We start from the raw sequence: 24615 nt of genomic DNA, 5'->3' as shown, positions 1-24615 counted from the left end.
AGAAACAAAGCGACCTTTGCATCCATCTTTGTCTTTTAACTCTGAGGCCTCTGTGATGTCAACACAGCTCTTTGACCTCGCTGACCCCGGCTCTTCTGTTGTTGTTTTGTTTGTTTTTTAAATTTTTTATTAGGCATCACCTTTTAGCCAGCACTTTTCAGTACAAATATGTTGTGGAGTTCAGGAGACGAGCATTTCCTGTCCTCTGCTTTTTCTGTGCAGCACAGGTATGTGCGACTCTCATTTGCCACCTTTTCAAATCATCATTCAAACCCCTTGTTTTAACTCCATCGTGCATCTACTTTTATAGTTTATATTGTAAACAGGATCACTAAAGCTTAGCTGATATATCGAGGATGCACCCTGGACAGCTGACACGCACAGACTGAACCAGATACTCTCACTTTCATACCTGCTGATTTAGTTGAGTTAACCTTGGATGGAGCACCTGGAGCAAACCTGAACAAAAAGCTAGCTTGGATGTTTGAACACAAGCATGTGGCTGAGAGGTGGTTGCGCCCAATCATAGTTTATGCTATAAATGAAATGGGGGAAGAGAGTGAGTTAAAGCACTTGAATGTATGTAGGCTGTGGTTTGGGGATGAAATGTAATGAAAAGCTTGAATGATAACACTGAGTTTATATTAAACATGCTTGGTAAATCCCCACAGCCAGTTTTTATTCGTCAGTTGCTGAACAGGATTGTAGCTTTACGGGAAATTTGGATTTGTTTTTACTTAATTATTGTCATCGTATCTTAATCTTGAAATGCTCTTATTCCCACGAACCACACTACTCCAAATAAAGCAATGGTTTTATTTTCTACAATTTAAAAAGAAATATTTATAATTACTACAAAAATGTAATTTTTCATTATATCGCTGACAATAAATGTGATTTTGTCAGAAACACAGAAAGCCATCTCTATTTTCAGAGGCGATTGTGATCATTTGCCATACTCTATTCTGTGCTGTGCTCCCGGTATCTGCAAGTCCAGCGACGTTGTGGGTACGGAGCTTGACGGCAGAAGTAGAAAGGTGGGATCAGTAAAGTATTCTGATCTGAAACTACTTTTTAATTTAGCCATATCAAGCTCATAGGTTTATCAAAGTGTACACAATCTGCTTGTTGACATATCAACCCTGCTTCCTGGTCCAAGCTCTTACTGCTTTTAAAACGTGTTGCAATGCTTTAGGTCATCTTTTATTAATGATAAACAAGCCCCGACAAACAATTGGTCATCGTCAGCCTTGCTGGCTTTTTATTTGGACTATTTAAGTACAGCATGTGTTTAAGGGCGATCGTGGCTCAAGAGTTGGGAGTTCACCTTGTAATCGGAAGGTTGCCGGTTCGAGCCCCGGCTTGGACAGTCTCGGTCGTTGTGTCCTTGGGCAAGACACTTCACCCGTTGCCTACTGGTGGTGGTCAGAGGGCCCGGTGGCGCCAGTGTCCGGCAGCCTCGCCTCTGTCAGTGCGCCCCAGGGTGGCTGTGGCTACAATGTAGCTTGCCATCACCAGTGTGTGAATGTGTGCGTGAATGGGTGGATGGATGACTGGATATGTAAAGCGCTTTGGGGTCCTTAGGGACTAGTAAAGCGCTATACAAATACAGGCCATTTACCATTTTACCATTTAAGCTCATTTTTAAAACCTCACAGTGTAAGTACAGCCCATGGGCTCACAGTCTGGCAGAAATCTGAGGTCACCATCCTCCATCTTCACTGGGTTTAAGTGTTTCTATTATGTGAACCAACATTGCTGCTGTTTAGTTTTGTGCTAATGGTCGGTAATACTGAAAAATGGCAGGATTACATTCTTCTTATTAGGCTTTTTGTGTCACTGTTTAAGGTTTGGTCAGTTGTCCGAAAATGTGAATGACAACTTCTTTGTTGGGAATTTTATTTTTATTGAAACGTAGTATATTTGATTACAAGGTGGATGTAGAGAAGCCAGCAGATCTCACTGGCAGTAACTTTACACTGTGGTAGCACAAACCATAGAGAAATGTTCCTTTTGTTGTGAGGACCTTCCATCAAAAATAAAGGTAACCCATCAGGTCTTCAATTTCTGAGATGCTGGCGCCGCACAAAGACTCTGATTTTCTACACTTAGCTGAGAGTTTTAAAACTGAGCATTAGCAGCTAACACAGAGCTCTGCCCTACACTGATTGTTCTTTCCTTGTATCTGGCTGAGGCATTAGCTCATTGTGTGTTTGACGGCATGTCATGCTAATCAAACAAGGCAGCAGGAGTCCTTATGTGTTACACAGTAATGTAGAGAAGTAACAGGGGGGAGGAAAATGTGGTCAGGCTAATATAAACTGGGACATCAGTTATTGTTCACTTGTGCAAATGACACACTTTAGTTTGTGTAAGTGAATGTTCCCTGTGTGTGTGTGTGTGTGTGTGTGTGTGTGTGTTTGTGAGATAGAGATGATAAATGATGTTGATGAGATGGTCCATCTGCCAGTCATAGCCCAGGAGCTCAGATGGATGACTCATAGCAGATAGGATTTCATTAGCAGACGTCAGGCCAGTCTGCAGAATAGAGGAGTCATTGATTTTCACCGTATCAGCAGAGAGAGGGACAGAAGGGGAGAAAAGGAGACTTTGGGTTTGGAGGACTGCAGCTGAGAGAAAACTCAATGAAAGTGAACCACACAAAGCACCTGTCATCTGCAGTGCCGCTGTAAGATGCTGCTGAAAGAAGGGTTGTTTGTGTCTATAATGAAAGATGGGCGCAATGGACTTTTTATATTGTGTTTTTCTCTGGGCCATTTTTATGCAAATATCATTGAGACTCATCAGTGGAGGAAGAAGAGGGACTGAGAACGACGTTCGCGTGGAGGATGCACTCTGTAAGTCCAGTAAATGTAGATCTTAAATGCAAATGTGGCAAAGCTTTCACCCTCGTGGCAGTCCGTCACAGTTTCCTACAATCAGGGATTTTGCGTAGCGCCGACGTTACATTCTTGTTTTTCGTTCTTGATTGCGAGGCATCGAGTTCAGTTTTATTTCATTCATCAGACCCTCATTCGATTTTGTTCTAAAAGTCAAATTTTATATGTGACAAACTGATAAAAGGGAAAAACAGAGAGCGATAGAACAAAAAACAAAGTATTCTCTCTGGTTTGTGCCGCTAAAGAAGGGTGGATAAACCAAAGTCAGGATGTGCAGTCCTTTTCATTATACCAGACTAGTCTCTCCAACATTCATTTCTTTAACAACTTCATTGTTGAAAGACTCGGATCCATATATAACAAATGGCCGAGGCAGATCCACTCTGGTGGAACAAATTAAAGGGTTGGCAAAGGAAGTGACTCCTTCACTGTTTGCCTCGTGTTAACCTCTGTCTATAATTTCTGACAGCTATGCAGTGACAGGGAAACGTCTTGGTCCCGTTTCCTGTGATCAAAGATCGGGCTGCCCAACTCAGTTTTTGAATTTGAGCAGAATATGTCATCTTTAAACGTCAGTAAATGCAAACACAGCATGTACCAAGTGCTTCCTCCCAGAATCACAAGGTTTTCTTTGCTGTTTTTCTCCTCCTGCAAGTCACGAGGCTCTGAGCAAATACTTTGTTACTATTTGAGAACATCAGCATCACTTTTAGTGCCTTATGTCTGCGATAGAAGTGTTTTATATTATTATGATAAGATTAATTTGATGTAAAATATACTTTTCTGTATTTTTATAATTAAAAAAATAATTCGTCTTCGTCTTCTTCGTCTTCCAGTATAGTGCAATCCCAAGTTACTTTCTAAATGTAATCGTGCAACGTGTTAATTTAGTCACTCAGCTTCTCAGCGCCCGCAGGCCATCTCATAATCATCTCTGAGATTGCCTTCCTCAGTAAAATATTTAGTCGTTGTGTCTTTATTTCATTTCATTGACCTAAAATTGAAACTCTTACAGAACACGTGCATTAAAAACATTGTATATGTTCTTTTTAATCACAGGAGAGGGGATAATCCATCTCTGCCCAGCACTTTTTAAACTCTGAGAGCACATCAGTGCAAACTGTTCTGCATCTGTGTATGATCCATCTGCACATTCAGCAGGTCGAATGCATTCGATGTTAACTTGGCCTCTTTCTATCTCCATTACTTAAGTGCTGCAGTTATCGCAGGATTCTCTCCTGAAATGGCCCTTTGTTGGTTTAGAAGTAGCAGCTGGTTACATAACATGGAATCACTGCTTTTTGGAAAACCTGTTTACAGCATCGTGTGCTCGATGTTTGCAGCACATATTGACGAATAAAAACACAAAATGATTGAGGAATATCACAGAAAAGGTCCCAAATCTTTAGGATTATGAAAGAAATGAGAATTGTTCTACGTTTTGCCTGTTTTCTTCAATCATTATTATTATTTGTGCATTTCTTTTTTTTGCTGGGTATTTACAAAGTAGGTGCAGTGTGTATGTGTAGCTTGAGTCAACTTGTGGGTTATATAAGCTTTTCCATAACTCCGGGTTGCTGGGCGTTAGTGACGCTGGGAATGATGGTCTGTTCCCTCAAAGTGTTTCCAGATCTTGTGGCTCATACTGGTTTCTCTCCTCTTGTTTTTTTCTTTCTCTCCTTACGTTACGGTTTCTTCCTCTGCCCAGCTTTTCTTTTTCGATACTCGTTTGTGTTTTCATGATTTTAATTTGAGGACCGTCACTGTGAAAACATGCTGTCAGAGGCTTTCCATCATTTTTTTTTTTCTTTGTGAAACATAGACAGTCAGAAATTCTTTCGCCAACCAAAATCTGGCCAAACCTGTAATCTGGGTGTGAATAAGGGAGGGGTGGAAGCAGTGGTCTGCTGTAACCAGAGAGAACTGAGATTAGTGGAGGAACTAAGGCAAATGTAATCCGCAGGAATTTGGGCCGGCTTTTTAGGATCATGTCACAATAAGACGTACGAGAAGTAAAAGACAACACGGTGTGGCGCATTGACTCGACTCCTCTCGCCTGCGTTCTTTCTTCTCTCAGCCCCCCCCCCCTATTGTCCTCATTTTCATAATTGTGAATCAACAAACAAAGTAATTTCCGGTTCTTCCCTCTGGGCACGCGGGAGGAGGACGTGACCAGGTTGCATCTGAGCCGCTGATATGTATCGACATTTTTTTGTTATCGAGCCTCATCTGGGTGAGACCACACACATGCAGCCTGGCAGTGAGCTGTGTGTGCAGAGCTGCTTGTGTGGAAAGCTTCTGATTGTGCGCAGATTTATAACCTGACCTGGGATCAGCTGCTCGTCGCTCTGATCGTTCCCGTCTTTCAGATGTTCCGACACCCTCGTGTCTTTCGCACCACCTCCTCCTCCGTGGCTGGAAAATAGCTGAACTAACAGCAAATACTCAACATATCTAAACTTTAAACACAATATAAGAAAAAACAGACAAACAACAAAATAAAACATTCATAAAGTGGTAATCAGATTTATTTTTTTATTTTCCCTGAATTTTTCTTGGTCCAAGACTTTTTAACTTGGGTTTTTCATTTTTGCATGATTTCATAAGCTTCATTAAAACGCTCAGCTTCAGTTGTTACAAGCATCCAAGGCATAGACAGCATCACAGTTATTTAGCTACTTGTTATTTGATGATGTAGTAAAACACAGTACAATGGTAAGAAAAATGGGATTATGTCTCCTAACAAACGCTTACTTTGTGGCACCTGAATGTGAAACTGTGCTGAGGATCATAAAGGACTTTCAGAGGACTTTGTGTAGCATGACAGGCTTTTTAACTGTCGTTAAATATGCACTTGATTTCATTTGCTCAAGTTTGGCAGTTTTACCATCAAAGCAATTAAGGTGGGCAAATAAACTTAATGTTCCAAGATCCTTATTTTTGCTTGGATGGTTTTCTTGGACTGAAGCCGAGCTCACGGACTGTCGACGTGCCAAAAACTGCACCGCAGCGCCGTGTATTTCCCCTGAACTCAGTTTGTTCTGCTACTCCGTTTTCTCTATAATGTGAAAAATATGAACACTCCTGTGCCAACCGACACGATGACACATTGTGAAGGATTTACTGTGAATTAGCTTCACAAAGGAAACGATGGTAATGCAGCCATGTCAGATTGCACTACACAGCACAGGGGTAAGCCTTTACATGCGCTTATCATTGAAGTGCTTCAGTACATGGGATGCACCGCTTAAGCTTGAAAAAACAAGAACAAACGAGCGAAAGATCACAGGTTGTGTTTGAGCCAAGTGTCTAATTTGTCAGTTTCCAGTGTTGCTCCCTTAACATCTAAACAAATACTGATTGACCTGTCATTGATGACCAGACTTGCTCCTGTTAGTTTGCTAGTATTACTTTCCTACTTTCCCCATATAAAAAGATTAAGTGTGTGTGTGTGTGTGTGTGTGTGTGTGTGTGTGTGTGTGTGTGTTTCAGCGTGTAATAGAATACATAAGGAAGATTTTAGCTATATTTCCACGACTAACTTCACAGTATTTTTGTAATGAGCATGTGTGTTGATTCTCAATTACATTTTTTATTCTTAATCATTATTAGCAGAATCACGATGGCCTCCTAGGCCTGTTTTATCTCGATAAAGGCTGTTGGTGCATCGCAAACGTTTTCTCACCACAGTCTCGATCCTTTCTCCTCCCTCGTCCTCCTGCTCTTCATCCTCCTCCTTAATACTGCCGAGTTCAAACTCTGTGCAAACACCGATCTCGTGGTTTTGAGAAGAAAAAATAACATCCTCTCATCAGTGAATCACGCTTCATTGTACACCCACACTGTCTTGTGCCTCATGGCTCAGCTGCTTTGAGTCACTGTATTTGATATTAAAATGAAGCCAAGACAAGAATCTCTGGATAGTTGGGCCCAGAGAGCACTTTATGTATTTATCACAATCTCAGAACAGATTCTGTGAATCAAGGTAGCTCACAGTGAGCAACGGCTGTCTTTGTAATAAGACGGGAGGTTGAATCGTGCGCTGAGAGCTTGTTTAAATAAAAAAAAAGAAAAGAAAATGCTCGAGCAGCTATAAAGCAAAGTTGGTTCTTTTGTTTGTTTTTTATTTTGCTCCTTCTTTTCTTATCTTCTTACGACAAAGATGGTGGCACTTAGTGGCACACAAGATTAGTTTCCTCTAAATATTTTTTTCCTGAACGACTTTCAGCTTTGCTTAGAGTTACTGTCACCTTGAAGTGAGGTGCTTGCACGTGCTGGTTTTTTGCAAATTGTGCAAAATATATATATTTTTTATTTTTCCTGCAGTTTGTAAAAATGAGTGCATCTCAAAAATGAAACTATGAAGACACTCGAAATAAATTTCCTGTGGTTGGAAACTATTTTATCTAACGTCAAAGGAGCTTGCAAAGAAAAGTGTCTGGACTTCTTTAAGTTGCTTGAAGACGTTTCACCTCTCATCCGAGAAGCTTCTTCAGTTCTGGATTTAAATCCAGTGGGAGTTTCCCCCCACAGAGGGACAAAAGGACCCCCTGATGATCCTCTAATCGCCTGAGCCAAGGTGTGAAACTGGGTGTGGGTCAAAGTCAGCCAGGGTTTCGGATGAGCTCGTTGTGAAACCTGGCCCCACCTTATCCTGCGAATTCCTGAGGTCAGATGGCCCAGGATGTGAGTGGGCGTTAAGGCGTCTGGGGAGGGAACTCAAAGTCTTCAAGCAACTTAAAGAAGTCCAGACGCTTTTCTTTGCAAGCTCCTTTGACTTCGATGACCTGGATGACTGAGAACCTTCAGACACATTTTATCGAACCTTTTTTACATTTGCCGTTTTGAGGGATATACATGTGAAATTTCTGTAACTACAAGTAGGGCTGGGCCATATCATACCGTTCACGTTAATACCGGTGTAATGTCGGGCAACGATAAGAAAATGAAATATCACGATAGAATATGGGTAAAACGCGCATACGCGGTGCCTTTCTTTTCATACGCACATGGCGGGAAAAGCACTGACGAAGAATGAGAAGAGCGAAAGCGGATCGTTGAATGAAACAGATGAATCTGAACTGGTTTGTAAAAATGCTGCAGCTTCACTGGTGTGGAACTGGTTTAGCTTTCGTCCGTCAGATACACAACAAAGCACTATTTTTGGTAGCGCATGCTAGCGAGCCGTCGTTATTACCGTGTTTGATTTTAAGTGTGCCGTATTTTCCAATCCTTTGATTTTTCTGAAAATCGACAGAGCCCCTTATAATCCCGTGTGCCTTATGTATGAACTCTGGTTGTGTTTACTGACCTCGAAATGATTTTATGTACACGGCGCTCGAAAATCTGTCAAATGCTTCAGTACGACTTTGCTAAGCTTCGAAGCCGCACCGCTTGATGGATTGTCGGAGCATTACGGCTATCGTAGGCGGAGCCTCGCGGAGTGATACGTACTGTGCTTCAACATAATATTACTGTATTGTGTGTGTATAACCTCTTTAAGTTTTGTGGATATTATACATGGTTATGCTGAGGATATGTTGGCCAGTTTCCACTGGAAATGCCTTTTGGTTAAACTGTCAGCAAGAAATTTGCATTTGCACTGTTAAATTTTTATATTTATTTTAATGCAGATAAAAAAACAGCTGCTTGTTTAAGTGAAAATACATTGATGTGTTTTTTTTTTGCACTAATAAAGTTGTGGAGTTGTAAAGTATTTTGTCTAGTGTCAGTTATTTCGTCAGTTATATCGTTATCGCAGATTTTCGTGATAAATATTTTTGATCATATCGCCCTGCTCTAACTACAAATATGTGTGTTTAAAAAAAATATATATATATTTTCAATTTTTCTGTAGTTTATTGCACTTTTTTGCAATTTATCTCGTTACTATGGACCTAATGCATGCATATTATTGAAATTTGGGATATGTCAGTTGTATTGATGCATATTAACTTGAAATGCTACAGCAGGTCAAAATATAAAGACTTGGTTCTGTGGTGGGGTTTAAAGGGTTATTAAAATGAATCACATTTGTTTTGTGTTGATGCTGCTGGGCTGTGTCAGAGAGATTATCCTGACCATCTTACTTATGGGATTGAAAACACTGACCACAAGTCAATAAATACATGTAGAGCAGTGTTCAGGCAGTGCTGCAGGAAATTACTTGTTTTCACTCATCTTTATATTTTACTCAATGTTCTTTGATAATGACACAGAGCTTCATGAGCCTCTAAATGTCGCTTGTTAGTGTGTGTGTGTGTGTGTGTGTGTGTGTGTGTGTAAACTGTTAAACTTCAAAATCATCTTCTTTGCTCACACTGTAGCGTATTGTATTTTTATGTAGCAGGCCCTTTCATTTCTGTTAATTAAAAACTACAGTCAATTCAATTCAACTTTATTTATACAGCGCCAAATCACAACAACAGTCACCTCAAGGCGCTTTATATTGTAAGGCAGACCCTACAATAATACATGCAGAGAAAAAGCCCAACAATTAAAACTGTCTTGATCAATACGTCCAGACGCACTGGATGAACTCATCATGTCTTGAAGCCAACATAATAAGGGACTGGCCTTGCTATTTTAATCTCCAATCACAAGTGAGCGTCTGTTGTAGACAACTTATCAGAATCAGAATACTTTATTGAGCCCTAGGGAAAATTATTTTTTCGTTACAGTGCTCCATTATAAACAAACATTAACAGAGACAGACAATACACTAACTAAGAATAGCACAATATATACAGGAATATATATACATAAAAGTCACTTGTTAATAAATAGCTGAAAAAGGAAGAACATGTGCAAGAAGGGTGTAGCCGTTGCAGTAAACAGCGTGTTAAGTGGATGCGTTGTACAGGGAGCCAGAGGCAGGAATGATTTCCTGTGTCGTTCAGTGGTGCTTTTTGGTGATCTCAGTCTCTCACTGAACGTGCTCCTGTGACTGACCAGTAGGGATGGGTATCGTTTAGGTTTTATCCGATACCAGTACCAAACCGGTACTTTTGAAACGGTGCCGGTGCTTAAAGAATGAAGAACACACACTTTGTCCAAAAACCTCTCATGTTTAACTGTTTTCCACTTTTTCTTTGGTCATTTTAGCTTTTTTGGCCAGGGTGAAGGGAGTATCTGCCATCAAACAAGAAGACAGCCGCATGTAGCTAAGATGATGTTTGCTAGTTCACCTTACCTGCATTAATGTAATAACGTGGTTAGCCTACTCAACGTAAATTACACACTAACAACATTAAGCTACTCACGCAGAGAAGAACGGCTGCTGCTGCATCATCATCCTCATCATCATTTCTGCTACACTGGCAGGGCTAGGGGCCAGGACTCTATTCTTCGGGTTTTTGGGGGATGTTGCTAACTCCGGGTCCGATAACTGGCAACCCACCCGCAGTAGATGTGCTCGATGTGAGGTCTCGCAGCAAGCTATCAAATATGGCACATTTCTCGGCTTTTTAAAAAAACGCTATGCGTCGCCAGGTGTTTCATCGGATTTGAGGAGTTACCTCCTTTGACAGTATCACAGTATCAGCTTAAAGCACTTGTTGCTGCTGAGTTTGCATCTTTTGCTGTGAAGTACAGCCAGACTTTGACCGCTTCGCCTTGGACATTTTTAATCTGTAGCTCTGCTCTAAAAGAACGTACGTACCTGGCCCCACCTACTACGCTTGCAAAGGTAAAATGATTGGCTAGAATCCAGAGTGTGTGACATCTCAGGGAAATAAAGCACCGAAATGTGCGCTGCTTTTCGGTCTGGTTACTACCGTTTATGTCAGAACCGGTGCCATCATGGCACCAGATACTGGTACCCATCCCTACTGACCAGCATGTCATGGAGTGGGTGGGAGGTGTTATCCAACATTGTCTTTATCTTGGACAACATCCGCCTCTCCGACACCACCTTGAGGGAGTCCAGCTCCATCCACAAAACATTGCTGGCCTTACGAATCAGTTTATCGAGTCTGTTGGCATCTGCGACCCTCAGCCTGCTCCCCCAGCATGCAACAGCATAGAGGATCGCACTGGCCACAACAGACTCATAGAAAATCCTCAGCATTTTCTGGCAGATGTTGAAGGACCTCAGTCGCCTCAAAAAATAGAGACGACTCTGGCCCTTCCTGTAAAGTGCTGTGGTGTTTTTAGCCCAGTCCAGTTTATTGTCAATGTGTACTCCAAGGTATTTATAGTCCTCCACAATGTCAACACTGACCCCCTGGATTGAAACAGGGGTCAAGTGTTTCCTGGTCTTCCTGAAGTCCACGATCAGTTCCTTGGTCTTTGCCACGTTGAGCTGCAGATGATTCTGCTCACACCACGTGACAAAGGAGTCGACCACAGCCCGGTACTCTGTCTCATCATCCCTGCTGATGCATCCAACCACCGCAGAGTCATCAGGAAACTTCTGAAGATGGCATGTCTCTGTGCAGTGGCTGAAGTCTGTGGTGTAGAGACAGTCCCCTATGCTGCTGATTATTATTATTATTATTATTATTATAATTCTCATCATCTTGAGCAGAAATGTGGTACCACCTAAACACCTTTAAAGCTATTTATCTGAAAGGAATTTCATAATGCAGAATCTTTTTTTCTTTCATGAAAGCCTGTATGTGATGTGAGTTATTATCAGGAAAAAGACTGAGGGGAGATGGCGTTCTTACAAGTTCTTACAGCTCTGAAATGCCACATGCTTATACAGGGAAGGGAGATATCCTCCTTTGGGTGGAGATTCAACTATGCTGCTATATTTCAGGGCACTGTCAGACTAATGTGGCCAAAAGAAGCTCTACTGTCCCCCCTCCCCTCCCCAGTGGCAGCAGCGCTGATGTGTTTTGATAGGAGGGCATGACTGAAATAGCCACGGACTTGTCTTGAGGGAGAAGTCTGAGGCCTGGCAGTGGTTAGGACAACTGTATGCTGGCATTAGTCATATTTAGGTGTGTGTGTGTGTGTGTGTGAGAGAAAACATTTGAAAAGCTCTTGTAAGAAATCATTGCCTTTTTGTCTTATTAAAGTTTCAAATATACATATGTTTATGTACCGAAATCATTACCTAACTTGGGGTTTGCTGATGCTTTAACAATTATGCTTTGAAAAATAAAAACAGCTTTATCTTTGATCATTTTATCAGAAATATACATTTGGTAACTATATGAAGGAGGCCGAAGTCAGAAGGTCACGCTGTGGCACGAGCAGGATCACTTTAAGGGGTGTCCTCGATTCTCATGTCAGCATCTCATATGTGCAAAGATTTTTTGTCAGCAAATTAGACATTTCCCCCCGTGTCCTTACACCAATGATCTATGTTAATAGCTACTTTGTTGGCTCTGCCGCAGGGTCATTTGTAGCGCAGTCCTTGGTGGATGCTATTTGGAGCCTGGGGATGAGAAGCTTGAGTGCAGGCTGTTTATAGTGAAGCAGGGGATGAGCAATAATGGGACGCAGGAAGAGATGGACACAGACAGGTAATAAATAGCAACTCTGGTTCTAGCTAATGTTTCATTTTTTAACATTTAATATGTTGTAATTCTTCTTATCTCTGATGTTTAAGGAAACTTGAATAAATAAGGAAGGTTTTAATTAAGGATGAAATGCTGTGATGGCAGCAGTGTGAAAGAAATTTGTCTGTACCTATGACAGCATCATAAACCTAAAAGAATAAATACAACACTAAATATCGAGTAATAAAGAGAGTGCAGACATATAAGGCTGCATCACCACCATCCTCACATTCAGTTTTTGTTCATCTCTGCACCAACCGCTCGCACGCCGCTGTTTGGTTTCTGGCTCTGACCCACTTTATTTAGAGGTGTGTGACGTCACTCAGTGTGTGCGTGCATCAAAACTATCCACTTCCTAATATGCGTACGTGTGGAGTTGTGTGTTCATTGTGGATACATTGTTACTGCGAACGTTGCACACGATGGCTGACAGCGCAGCCACCTGGCCTGTACAGTCAAGTTCTAATTTTAGCATTCACAAACTGGCACTGTCTCTTTGTCTCTCTCACACACACACACACACACACACACACACAGAAGAGATTTACTCCTGGTGGTGATATCTGGAGGTTTTCATAGGCCGTGCCCCCACATGGCAGTTTCCTGTTTGTTCTCCAAGGTAATGAGACTGGGGGGGGGGGGACACTTCCACTGACACGATGTCGTCTCCCCTTCCCCTCTGACTTCTATCTCCATTTCGGAGGTAGTTGAGATGAAGATCAGAGAACTGGCAGATTAAATCCAGAGACTAGCAGAGAAGAAAGTAGGTGGAGAATATAGAATAAATTGCTTCCTTCCTTCCTCTGCAAGCAGAGATAAAATGGTTGTAAACAGGGAAGGCTGAATGATTTGAGAGCTTCCTCGTTTGTGCAAATATTTGTCTTTGGAATGAGCTGACATACTTTGTCATTAAATCCATTTGGCTTCATTTTTGAAGGTTAATTCTTAGTTTGTAACTACTGAATAGGAGCATGTGCTTTTCATTAGCACGTCTTTAGTTAACAGATATCTTTTCAGTCTGCAAGGCTGCAAAAACAGTACTTGAAATAAAATAGAAGCTGCATTCAGCTACATGTCTGCTTGAGATAATAGAGGTCTTTCTTTTTTGCCTGGGTATCATTGCTGGTACACTGGGAGGTCAGAGAAGGGTTTCTTTCTCTCACATGTCTTCTCTTCCTTCTCCCTCTCAGAGCCAGTAAGATGAATGAGTCACTCCAACAAAAGAGCCCTTTAAACCGCTTGTTTGCATTGCGCCGGTCGATCTCTGTTTCTTTACTGTACGTCAGTCTGTCTGCATCCCATCTCCCTGCTCGCTGCTGTTTGTCTGCAGTTGTTTATTTTTCTGTGTGCTCGTTTCTGTGCCTGCCTGCCTTCGTCCTGTATCGCTAATTACTTGCCTGCCTGCCTGTCAGTGGATCCACATGCTTTTCCTCGTGCTTAGTCAACAGCATGACTCAATACCCACTAGGGCTGAACGATTATGGAAAATAATCTAATTGCGATTTTTTTGCCCCAATATTGCGATTGCGATGCGATATGCGATTATTTTTTAAGGTCTTTGTCTTCTGTATTATTAAACAAAGACAAGCAATACATCATATAGTATGGCCAATACTATATTACATTAATTTTAAACTGTTCTTTCCTGGAAGACAGACCTCTGTTATGATGACATGAGGTGATGCATGAATTGATGACTGACATTTTTATTTAACTTCTTCAATCACAACAGTAAATTTGAACATACACAATAGTTTATTTTTAGCTTACAAACATCTGAGCATAAAGTGCTGACAAGGAACCCTGGTGTAAACATTAAAATGAAAGTCAGTACAATGTGCAGATTGCAGAAATATACATAAACAAAATCAGTGGCTTTACCACACTCAGTTTTTCGACATCTGTGAACTACTAGACAGTCATTCAATTAAAAAATAATACTAAATAAATAAAACTAATAAATAAAAAATACACACATCTTACTGATCTCTGCAGTCAGTAACATTACACATAAAGTGCAAACATAATAGCAATTGTATAAACACACACACAAACACGCCTTTAAACTTTAAAGGCGTGAAATTGGACGGTCTAGTTCTGATTAGCGTCACCGCTGTCTCGGTGGAGTTTAATAAACTCGGCCGTCTGCTTCTTGCTATCTAAAATATAACCAGACACTGGTGTAAATTCTCGACTGTCTCACACTTCTGTTTAATAAGTTTTCTGTTTGACGTTTAGTCAGCTGTGTGAAAACCAAGGAGGAACCCACCCGGGGGATTAATAAAGTTCAAACCGATTTACTCACGAACAAACAAAACACTGAAAAAAGCCCAACAATAACATTTTTAGGTTGTCTAAGTGACTTATATATTACGTTTAACCCGAGCAGCGAAACTCCGCGGTGATCTGAAAATGATGTGCCGGGAGTTGTGCTGTTCTCGGCCGCATCAGTAACCCTCGAGCTCCCGGCTAGCTGTCGAGCTGGTGGGTAGCAGACGCCTCTGAAAACGTCGAAGCACTTTTGCAAATATGGGATATCTTGATAAACCGAGCAGATATTTGATGTTTACACAACTACTTTCTCGCCTGAAAATATTTTAAAAGTTTATTTTGTGACCCAGAAAGATTAGTATGAGTAATTTTAAAACTTAGTAGCGGCCGCCATTGTTGGAAACTGGAGTTTGGCTGGGCCGCGCTATGAATTCTGGGATATGGTAGTAATTTGGACAGCCTTCGGCGCGTCGCTGTGACGTAATCGGTCTACAAATGCGGCCTCAGGAGGATGCAGCCCATGAATTTGGACATGTCCAGAGTATAATCGCAGCCTTTGCGGTTAGAAAATTGCACTTGATCATGTCGCGATATTATCGCAAATGCGATATATCGTTCAGCCCTAATACCCACAACAACTCAACACACCATCTTCCCGTCGCAGTTGTCCCCTGCCACTCTCCCACCTGAGCGCGCTCCGACATGCACGGCACACACCAGCTTATCATTTCCAAACATGTTGTTTTATCCAAGCAAAAGACGTCGAACACGTTTTAAAAATGAGTTTAAGATATTTATTCCATGTCTAAATGAAATGAGCTCCCATTTTTTTCCTTCTTTTTCATTCAACACCTCTGCTGTTAAATCTCAGTGGTGTATTATCTTCCTTTCTGATTACTATGCACAGCAGCACAGGTCTCGCATTCAGAGTCTGGAGTGGCCTGGCATGGTCTCTACTGCTGTAGCTGGCAGCATTAGCTGTGTATGTGTGTGTGTTTTTCTGGTTGGCGAGCAGATTGAGCCTCTTTGTCTCTTCCCCATTTGGAGCAGCTTGTTAACGGCCTCTGAGCTGCTGCTGCAGAAGCAGAGCTGTTCTCCACATGTATGTTGGCCCATGGCTACATGCAGGAGTTTTATTTTTATCCATGTGCGATTTGGAGTTTGTTTCCAGAGCATTGTTTAATGTTTTGGTTCCTTTGTTTCTTATATAGCTAGGGCTAATGCAATAGATCCCAGATGTGTAAGGCGTCAGGAAATAACGCAGTAGGTGCTGTACACGGACTTGGTTTGCTTTAGTTTCCTGCTGACAGTAGTCGATGAAATTGTAGTGAAATAAAAAAGCAGAATAGCACACATTTTTAAAAAACGGGTGGAATATCCACCAAACATGGATCATAAAGATGGATCGGTGCATCTTGCACCCCTCTGCATCTGTTTTTTTTGTATTCTTGAGGCTCCGTAATTGCACAACTGCAGCTGTGCCCCTCATTTCCTAATTTGCCTTTTCTACCTGACAACACATCAGGTATACAAGACGGGTATTTTTCTCAGAGGTGTTTTGGTTTGTGTCTATGTGCTCTGTTTGTCTACCTGCAAAAATTGCACATGAGCACTGAGCAAGTAATATACAATCTTCAGGTTAATCGTCATGGCAACAGCATGTAATGAGCTCTTTTGCACATGTGCTCAGTTTAATAATTGCAGTTGTTCAAGGTATTTAGTATTTATTTATTTATTGTCATTGTCAAGAACAATGAAATTGCGTGATGGTTTGTTTTTATGGAAGACTGTTAGTGACAAACACTCGATTGAGGCTGCAGGGTAGATCTCACAGAGATGTGATAACACCATCTCTTGTTCAGCTTCCTCCTCCTCCAAGGTTGGCCTGAGCCACACATTTTTAACAAATCAACATTATTTGAATTCCATAGAAATTAGTACAGAGACCCACAGTCTTCTAGGGAAAAAAATGTGGTGTGCTGTTGCTCTTCAAGTGCCTTGTAGTTTTTTAGATTTGGCAGTGTCCTGTCCTGTTTGGCTTCATGTCCTTTGGCTTTTCCTGAAATTGCATTACTGTGTCTTGAGAAGAGACCACTAATTACGTTAGCACATCCTTCTGAACGGAAGCCATCAAGTCATTAAATAGTATGCACCACAAACCCTGTTATTTCCCTCTTTGTTAATGAACTCCTGCCACACACATTCATGCATTCATGTCATGGTGCAGGTCCTGCACTGGTCCTAACAAGGAATAATCATTTATTGGGTTATTTAAAAATACAAACGTTTGGTGGAGTCGTGTGTGAATACAAATATCTGTTCTGATGTATTTTTATGTGTGCGTATTTCAATGCTAAACATTGTAATGACCTCCAATAAAACGACATTTTCCTTGTTCATTATACTGTGTTATTGTCCTTTTCTTGCACTCTTTAATTATTGGGAGTGCTGTTTTATAGTAGATGGACATGAAATAAAAATAAGCTTCATAAAAGCAATAAGAGGTAATTCCCATAAAACAAAATAGTCCTGCAGGGTTGAACTCATTTAAGGTAATGTGCGCTGAAAGAGCCAAACAACACACATACATGTGCATTTTCTTAGTACAGCTGTGAATATGTCAGCTGCTGCTTCAGGGAAGTAGTAGAAACAAACCCCAAAATAGAAGTAAAGGGGTATTTATTTAAGCTGTCAAATCTGAAACAAGTAAGATGTCAAGAAAGAACTGGATTTCTGACATTTTGGTTCACTTTGAAAACCATCACGGCCCAGAATCTTCCTGCTGGCCTTAACTGAGCCTCACGAGAGGAAACATATAAAAGTAAACGACTTTTATGCTTCCAACTGGATTTTTGTATTTTTAGTCAAAACAACTCTTTAGCTAATGCTACAGCGACACTAGGAAAACACCGACCGGAGACTGTGCGATGAACAAAATTGTGACACGAACGATCGTGTTGCCTTTGAAAATGAGATCGGGTTCATCGCTCTTTGAAGCAGCTTTGGTGCATTCAGATTGTGATTTAACCCTTTCATGCATGGATTTTTACAACCTCAATCAGGATTTTTATTCATCTTTAGGCATAAAAAAAGATTTTTGAACTTCATTCTTTTTAAAACATGTACTTTTCAAAGAGTTTTTTTTACATGTCCACTTAGTCAGTCCACTGGCTGACCAGTGGGTGGCAGGTATGGAGTGGTTTGAGCAAGTATACCATCAAGACTGACACAAATAAAAGAAAACAGCCTTTGAATAGCTGTCCACTGTGGTGACCGCTGCGCGTGAAGGGGTTAAACATTTAGTCTGCTGTCGATCTGTTAGTTTGGGATCGAATGGGGTCAAGTTGATAATAATAACATGTGTGATGGGACGGCGATTAACTGGTAAACTGGCAGTCGCAAATTTGTTGCCATCTATGTTCTCAGAAAAATTCACGTTTACCTCAGATTTCAAACAGCAGTTTGTCTATAAAGATTCATGTAGTTGCTGCAGGTTGGTGATTTAACTGAATGATGATAAAGGTGCTCGACAATCTTATTATTATTTTTTTAAAATAGCCACAACACAAACATTTAGCACCCAGCTGTCACATCCCCCATCAAAAACGCAAAGATGAGTCATGCTCGTTGCTGCAGACTGACTCAGGTTACATGAGTCTGCAGTCATTTGCAAACCGGTCTGTCTGCAAGCGTTTGCAGTCAGTTCACATCAGGCCGTGATCGTTTGGAGACAGGTTGCCTCCCACCTGGTGACCTGTGCAGTTACTGTGGGATCAGGTTGGTTGGTTGTGTTGCATGATCAGTCTGTTGGAGACCAGTTGGTTGTTGCAACTATTTGCAGTACTTTAAGGTTTGGCACCAAAAAAACTTTCTGCGTCAGTGGGTCCACTGATTATTATTTATTTATTCATTTTATTCCCATTTATGTTTGTTTATTTGCTTACTTATTCATTGGTTTCCTAGTTGCAACCTCATTAAAACTAGGAAAACTCCACCCCAGTGTGAGCGAGCCATAAGTCAAACTGTTCAAAGATTAATCGGACAGGACGATATCAGACTAAAATAAATGTCTGTGCCTTGGTAGCCCAGCTGTTGAAGGAACAATTTAAGCTCCTTCCATCCGTTATACTAAAGGCTGAGAGAGAGCACGCTGTGTCCTCATCTGGAAGCCTCCCACAGATGGTTCACTGAGATCAGGAGGGGAAACTGGTCTGGGAAAGCCAGAGATTGAAAGAAGAGATTGCAGTTTGGCATCGCGAAATGAAGTCGTCTGTACTTTGAAAGGGAAAGGGGTAAAGCTCGACATCAGTTGAGGGGAGGAGCTGTCTGTGTATGTGTGCAAACGACACATACGTATGTACTCACAGGGACACACAAACAGCATGATGGCTTCCACAGTCGCCCTGCTGAAGTACATGAAAGTAATAATACTTGTTGTGTTTTGGTACTTTGTCGCTTCGCTGAAGGCCATCGATGGCTGTTTGTTTAAGGTCTGTAACGTGTTAGACGGGTGATGCATTACCATAAGATGAAAGGATAAGAAAGCGTTAAAAGAAAAACGGAAACCTTCCTGCTCTTCATCCACGACCTCAGTGACCTCACTGATTCAAAGCCGATGTTTTCATATGAAAGAGTACTCATCGTGTGCCTCATGTAGCCACGCAAAGTGGAAATAAGATTTCTGACCTTACCTAAACTCTTATTTTTGACCTTGCCTTTATAGAAACGAGCACTTCTTTCCAACACCTGATCTACTCGTGTCCGTCAGAATTCATGACGCTCTTGGCATCATGAATATTCTGCAGTGGCGTGTGTGTGTGTGTGTGTGTGTGTGTGTCTACCTTTTCGTATATAAAGACAGATCATGTCCTTACGTGCAACATATGAAACTGCCTTTAGTCTTTCTGTATGTGTGCTGGTGCTGATTATAAGCAGCGGGATATTTATTTGAACCTTGACAGTCACCATTAATAGGATGCAAGGCTGAATATGTTGGCAGAATCAATGGGAGAGTATTTCTGGGCGAGAGCGTCTGTGTCCTGGAGGCCTTCTCGGATTGATTTCTCGTTCTGATGCAAAATTAGTCGAGTGGAGAAATGAAATAAAAACATGGAAAAAATGTAAACAAGCTGCAGGTACTCTCCTTTTTTCCCTGTGGGTCTGCTGTAGTAGTCTGCTGAGCTTCGGTGTGGTTTCCTGTTATCCAGCTTATGACACTTCTTAGGTGAGCAGAGGGCTATAGACGCTCTTAATTTTTAGCAGGAGACTACAATGATGATATTTGTCTTTTATTCATGAGTAGGGTCACTGGTGTTGAATTTGAGTACCAGAACACATCAAGGACGGGAGCATGATACCGTTTTGTGTGTGTGTGAAGTAGCATCAAGTTTCTGGTTGGAGACTTGTGTGTAACTGCATGTGGTATGAGGAGAAAAAATAGGTTGGTCCTTAGATTATGTGATGAGATCGCAACCACACAAAGAGGAGGAAGTATGAGAGTAAGGGAAACATTGGAGAAGAAATGGAGGACAACTGGGCCTTCATTTGGGGTAAGAAAGAGGTGCGAGCATTTGAGTTTGTTTAGCCTAATGTAACTAAACATGACTCATTTCATAGACAGGAGGACTAAGCTGGGACTAGGAGAAGATTACATATTTAATTTTTAGAACTTGAAGCTGGACTAATGTGCTGGTCAACTGGCAGAGTCGTTTTTGTAGAGTAATTCCTGAACAAACAGGATACTTTGTGCTTAAATTGGTAAAACAGGAGAAAGTCCAGAAGTTTCATGTGAACAATGTCTGCATTTCTTGTTTTTCACCTTTTGTCCTGCAGCTGTACCAAGTCCACGGAGTAAATGCGTTTTGTTTTAAGGCATGAACTCGCCCGAGCTTCCTCGAGGCCTAAACACACCAGCGCTGTAATCATTTGTGTTGTGTTTCAATGAGCGGCTCCAGTAGAGCTTCAGGAGATGTGAGGTGATGTGTAGGTGAGATTATGACTGTAGAAGGCTGGTTTGGTATGACCCCTGAATTACTGAGTAATTACCAACTCCAGTAACTTTATGGCTGATTTTGTTCTCACCTTGTGAGTTTGTCTGCTTGATTTGATGTTTATTTGTCTGCGAGCATTTTGAGCTAGTAATCACATTCCTGTTCGGTGCATTAAAAGTCAGCAGTTTCTCAGCGGCTGCTTTCTTGATGTTCACTGTGCTCAGAAAACTTTGTTTTCATCCTTTTTTTTGACCTCGCATTGATGCAACTAGTCACTAAATAACACATAAAACATTTTCTTTAATTTCCTGGGTGATGGATGAGTCGTTCACTGAGCCTTTAACCCACGAAACCGTCAACTTCTAGTCACGTCTTTGTGTCTGCATAGAATAATTCACCTTTTTCTCTTTTCAGGATTGAAAAAACGTACCAGGAAGGCCTTTGGGATACGGAAGAAAGAGAAGGACAATGATTCCGCGTAAGTCCTCTGTTGTGTTGTTTGATCCACGCACAGAGCTTATTAGTGCTTCACTATGATGCTGTGAAGTGGAGCTACAGGCTGACTGAACACTCGGGGGGGGGGATGATATGTGACAGTAGGTTATGCATATTTATGGCAGAAGAATGAAGGGATTGTGGTCAGGAAGAACAATTACAGGATTAATATTAAGTGTGGTTCATGTCAAATACATGAAATGCTAGACAGCAGCTTCCTGTAATCATCTACGGCTCAAGGGTCTTCCAGCCAATTACGAGTCACTGCTGAATACTGTATAGACTTTATAGACCACTTTATTGTATGTCATGTGTTATTTAGGATCTCTAAAATAATACACCAGCTTACAATACTTGTTGCTTGTTTTTTGTGTAAGATAAAGGGAAGAAATGTTCTGCATTTATGTAACTACGACAGTCATAATACAGGAAACTGCTGCCTTTGGCGTTTGTTTAGTCAATCTTTGAATTTTTGTAGCCATGTTCTAATCCTACACAAAACAGTTGAAGTGTTATGAACCTGCGTGTCTGTGGAAGTGTGATCATGTGAAAACTGGATTAATCAGAAAAAGACTCACTTAAATGAAGAAGTTGTGTCTTAAGTAACATTTTCCTTTCTTTTGGTTTGCACAGGGGGTCTCCAGACAGAGATGGCGTAAGTAACAGAAACGATCTAGTACATAAACAGTTTTATGTATTTATTAATTGGGGTTTATGTAAGCCTGTGTCATCAGAGAAATTTGTGAGGCACATTGTTTTTGTGTTTTTTCTTTTTCTGTTCTTTTCACCTGACAGGAACCTCGAGAGGTTGAATCGGTACTGAGCTCAGCTTTTTAGACTAGACCACACTCTAGAGAAGTGTAGTGTGTAGAGCTTAGACTGGTCATAGACGTCGCAGTATGTTCTTTAACTCATCAGCCTGATGCAAGTGCAGCTGTTTCAGCTATCTGTTCTTTAGCGCACTCTCTGAGGAAGCTTTGTGGGGGTGTGGGGGGGCGTTAGGGGAACAACACCAAGTCATGTTCAGCTCCATCAACTAACATAAAAAAACCCCCAAAAAACAGCCAATTTGATGACTTGAAGAGCCGCTAACGTAACAGAGTAGCCTCAGAGTAAAAGCTTTGTGACTTAAATCTGGAGGTTCAAGGTGTTTGGGGGAGATTAGCTGAGACGTAGTTCCTCTGTGTAGGTGTGTAATGCAGTTGCAGGTATGTTGTATCGTGTTTTGTTAGGTGAGATTTTAGTCAAACTGTTTCTGTCTTCTCGCTCTCAGAAGAAGACGAACGGGGCCCCGAATGGCTTCTATGGAGATATCGACTGGGACAGATACGTAAGTAAAAACGCTGCTTTGTAGGTCCAAGCTGACTTTCAAGACTGTTTGTTGGTTTCACTTTCATGTCGTGACTCTTCTGTGTTGATCTGTGGTTTTATAAAACAGATCAACAGCTTCACAGATATGTTAATTGTTTGTAGATGGTCCCGTCAGGTCAGCGGGTTTACGTGTGTAGCTTACACGGTGGGTGTGGGTTGCATGTGTGGAGTTTTTTACTTTGCAGGAACAGCTGCTGTTTGTCACTATCATTCAGACTCATTGTGTCTTTCAGAACTCTCCTGAGGTGGATGATGAAGGCTACAGTATCAGACCTGAAGATGAATTAGAAGAGGAAGATATCCTCAGCACAGTTTTTAATACGTGGCAGTTTCTGTCAAGTTACTTGGCAAGAACTGGATTGCTTCATTGTTTGTGTCGCATTTGCTGCACACTGTTGGGTCAGTTTTTGTCGTGCATGTGATGGAAGACAAACGTGACGTGGCTCACAGAACAGATCAATATGATTAGTGTTTTACTGAGAAATGGCATACAGATAATAAAATGGCTCAAGTTCTTTAAAAAGGTGTTTAGGCCCCAGATTTAAGATACAGAAAAGTCTTCATTTTTATTATGTGGCTAATAAAAAAGTAATTAAAAACAAATTTATAAAGTGGGTCAGAAAAGAACATTTCTAAGTGTCTGTGAATGTGTCTTAAACAGGACGATGTCACAGAAAACAGACTTTTGTAAAGAAGAAACGATTTAAGTACCGACACACAAAGTTTCACTGAGGAATGTGGTTCCCGGGTTTCTCATCAACCTTAAGATGAAATGTAAACGTTTGTTTTCCTTGACATTTTTCCTTCACTTGCCCCCAAAAAGTCTCACTTCTTCTCCTCCGACGAGTCCGAGGAAGAAGAGGACCACAGGAAAAAATTCAAGATCAAGATCAAGCCTCTGCCGCCTGATCGTGTTGTGGAGGCACCCTCAGTCGATGAGCTCAAAGCCTCCATAGGCAACATAGCTCTGTCCCCATCTCCCATGGTGAGTAGATCTGGTTTCCCTGGTCCGTCTCTGCTAGCTTTAAGTTAGCCGTGCATGCATGCATGCATCATTTCTGTTGCTCTTCTTTTTTGTGGTTTTAACTGTGCATAAATGTAGCCGTTGCTCACGTATCGTCTTTTCTACTGTGTGTGGTACTATATGTTGAGCTGCTACGGTTTCTCTACAATATAAAGCTGCTTTAACCAGTATTGCTCAAAAGGGACATAAGGACACCACGAGGAGGACTGAAATCACAATTCATTCCTCTGTTATGATTGATAAAAGACCTCTAATTTCATATAATTGATTTCAAGTGTTGGCGATATAGTCTTGGTCAGACTTGGTCATAGTCGCTGACTTCAGTGTTTGAGTAACTCGAGGCAGATGTCCTACCGCAACAGAAACCATCTAAGCACCGCTGCAAAATAGCAGGGTGTGAAGCTCTTATTTGAAGCGATGCAGCTCAGTTGACGAGTCCAAATTCTAACCAGCGTCCTCTTCAGACAGCCCATAATTAGCGACATCCCTGCCTCTCTAGCTGGGACCCATAACTTGAGTGTTTTCCAGTGAGGAGAGCTGGCTTAAGTATCTATCTTGAATTATTCAGGTAGGAAAGTGGGCACCTGTGTGTCAGTCTGCTGTGGTCATTTGAGCCTCTGGGCCTTAATAATTGAGTCCAACTTCAGTGTGCTCACCCACTGACTGTTAACCTGATCACGTGTGAATGATTTTTCACGCTGGTCACGTCTGTGTGAACGTGTATGAAGAGCTAATGCATGAGGAGGCCTGTGTTTTTGGAAGGTTGCACACCTACATTTCTTACCCTTTCTCAGTTTTTGATCATTTTCAAAGGACTATTATTTCAGTGTGACAAGCTCGATTTATAAGGCTTTGAACACTAATACTTGACATCTTATTGTGTGTTGTTTATCTTCTACTCCTAAATAAGATAAATGTTAAGTGTAGGGCTGCCACAAACGATTATTTTGATAGTCGACTAGTCACCGATTATTTTTGCGATTAGTCGACTAATCAGATCATCATCCATTGGACGTAAAAGTACAGCTGATTGCACCAGCAGCATCTGCTCTTAT

General features: G+C 41.3%; 1 protein-coding gene across 18 annotated transcripts in view; it reads left to right on the top strand.

Moving 5' to 3' along the window:
* The window catches only part of sgip1a (SH3GL interacting endocytic adaptor 1a), an 80222-nt gene that overhangs the window by 30012 nt on the left and 25595 nt on the right, over positions 1-24615 (top strand). For 13 of the 18 annotated variants that reach the window (XM_026146272.1, XM_026146271.1, XM_026146276.1 and 10 more), the window contains exons 4-9: positions 21085-21148; positions 21799-21820; positions 21961-21981; positions 22439-22495; positions 22770-22833; positions 23346-23521. In XM_026146272.1, the coding sequence (XP_026002057.1) occupies positions 21085-21148; positions 21799-21820; positions 21961-21981; positions 22439-22495; positions 22770-22833; positions 23346-23521 (404 nt within the window). Of the gene's footprint in view, positions 1-12009; positions 12374-21084; positions 21149-21798; positions 21821-21960; positions 21982-22438; positions 22496-22769; positions 22834-23345; positions 23522-24615 lie in introns of those variants that run through there. The other 5 variants (XM_026146288.1, XM_026146280.1, XM_026146285.1 and 2 more) reach the window with 4 other exon arrangements.

This window comes from Astatotilapia calliptera, chromosome 17 (assembly GCF_900246225.1).
Source record: "Astatotilapia calliptera chromosome 17, fAstCal1.2, whole genome shotgun sequence".
Lineage (NCBI taxonomy): Eukaryota > Metazoa > Chordata > Actinopteri > Cichliformes > Cichlidae > Astatotilapia > Astatotilapia calliptera.
The sequence above is the reverse complement of the archived record's forward strand: the minus strand, read 5'-3'. Positions and strand labels throughout refer to the sequence as shown.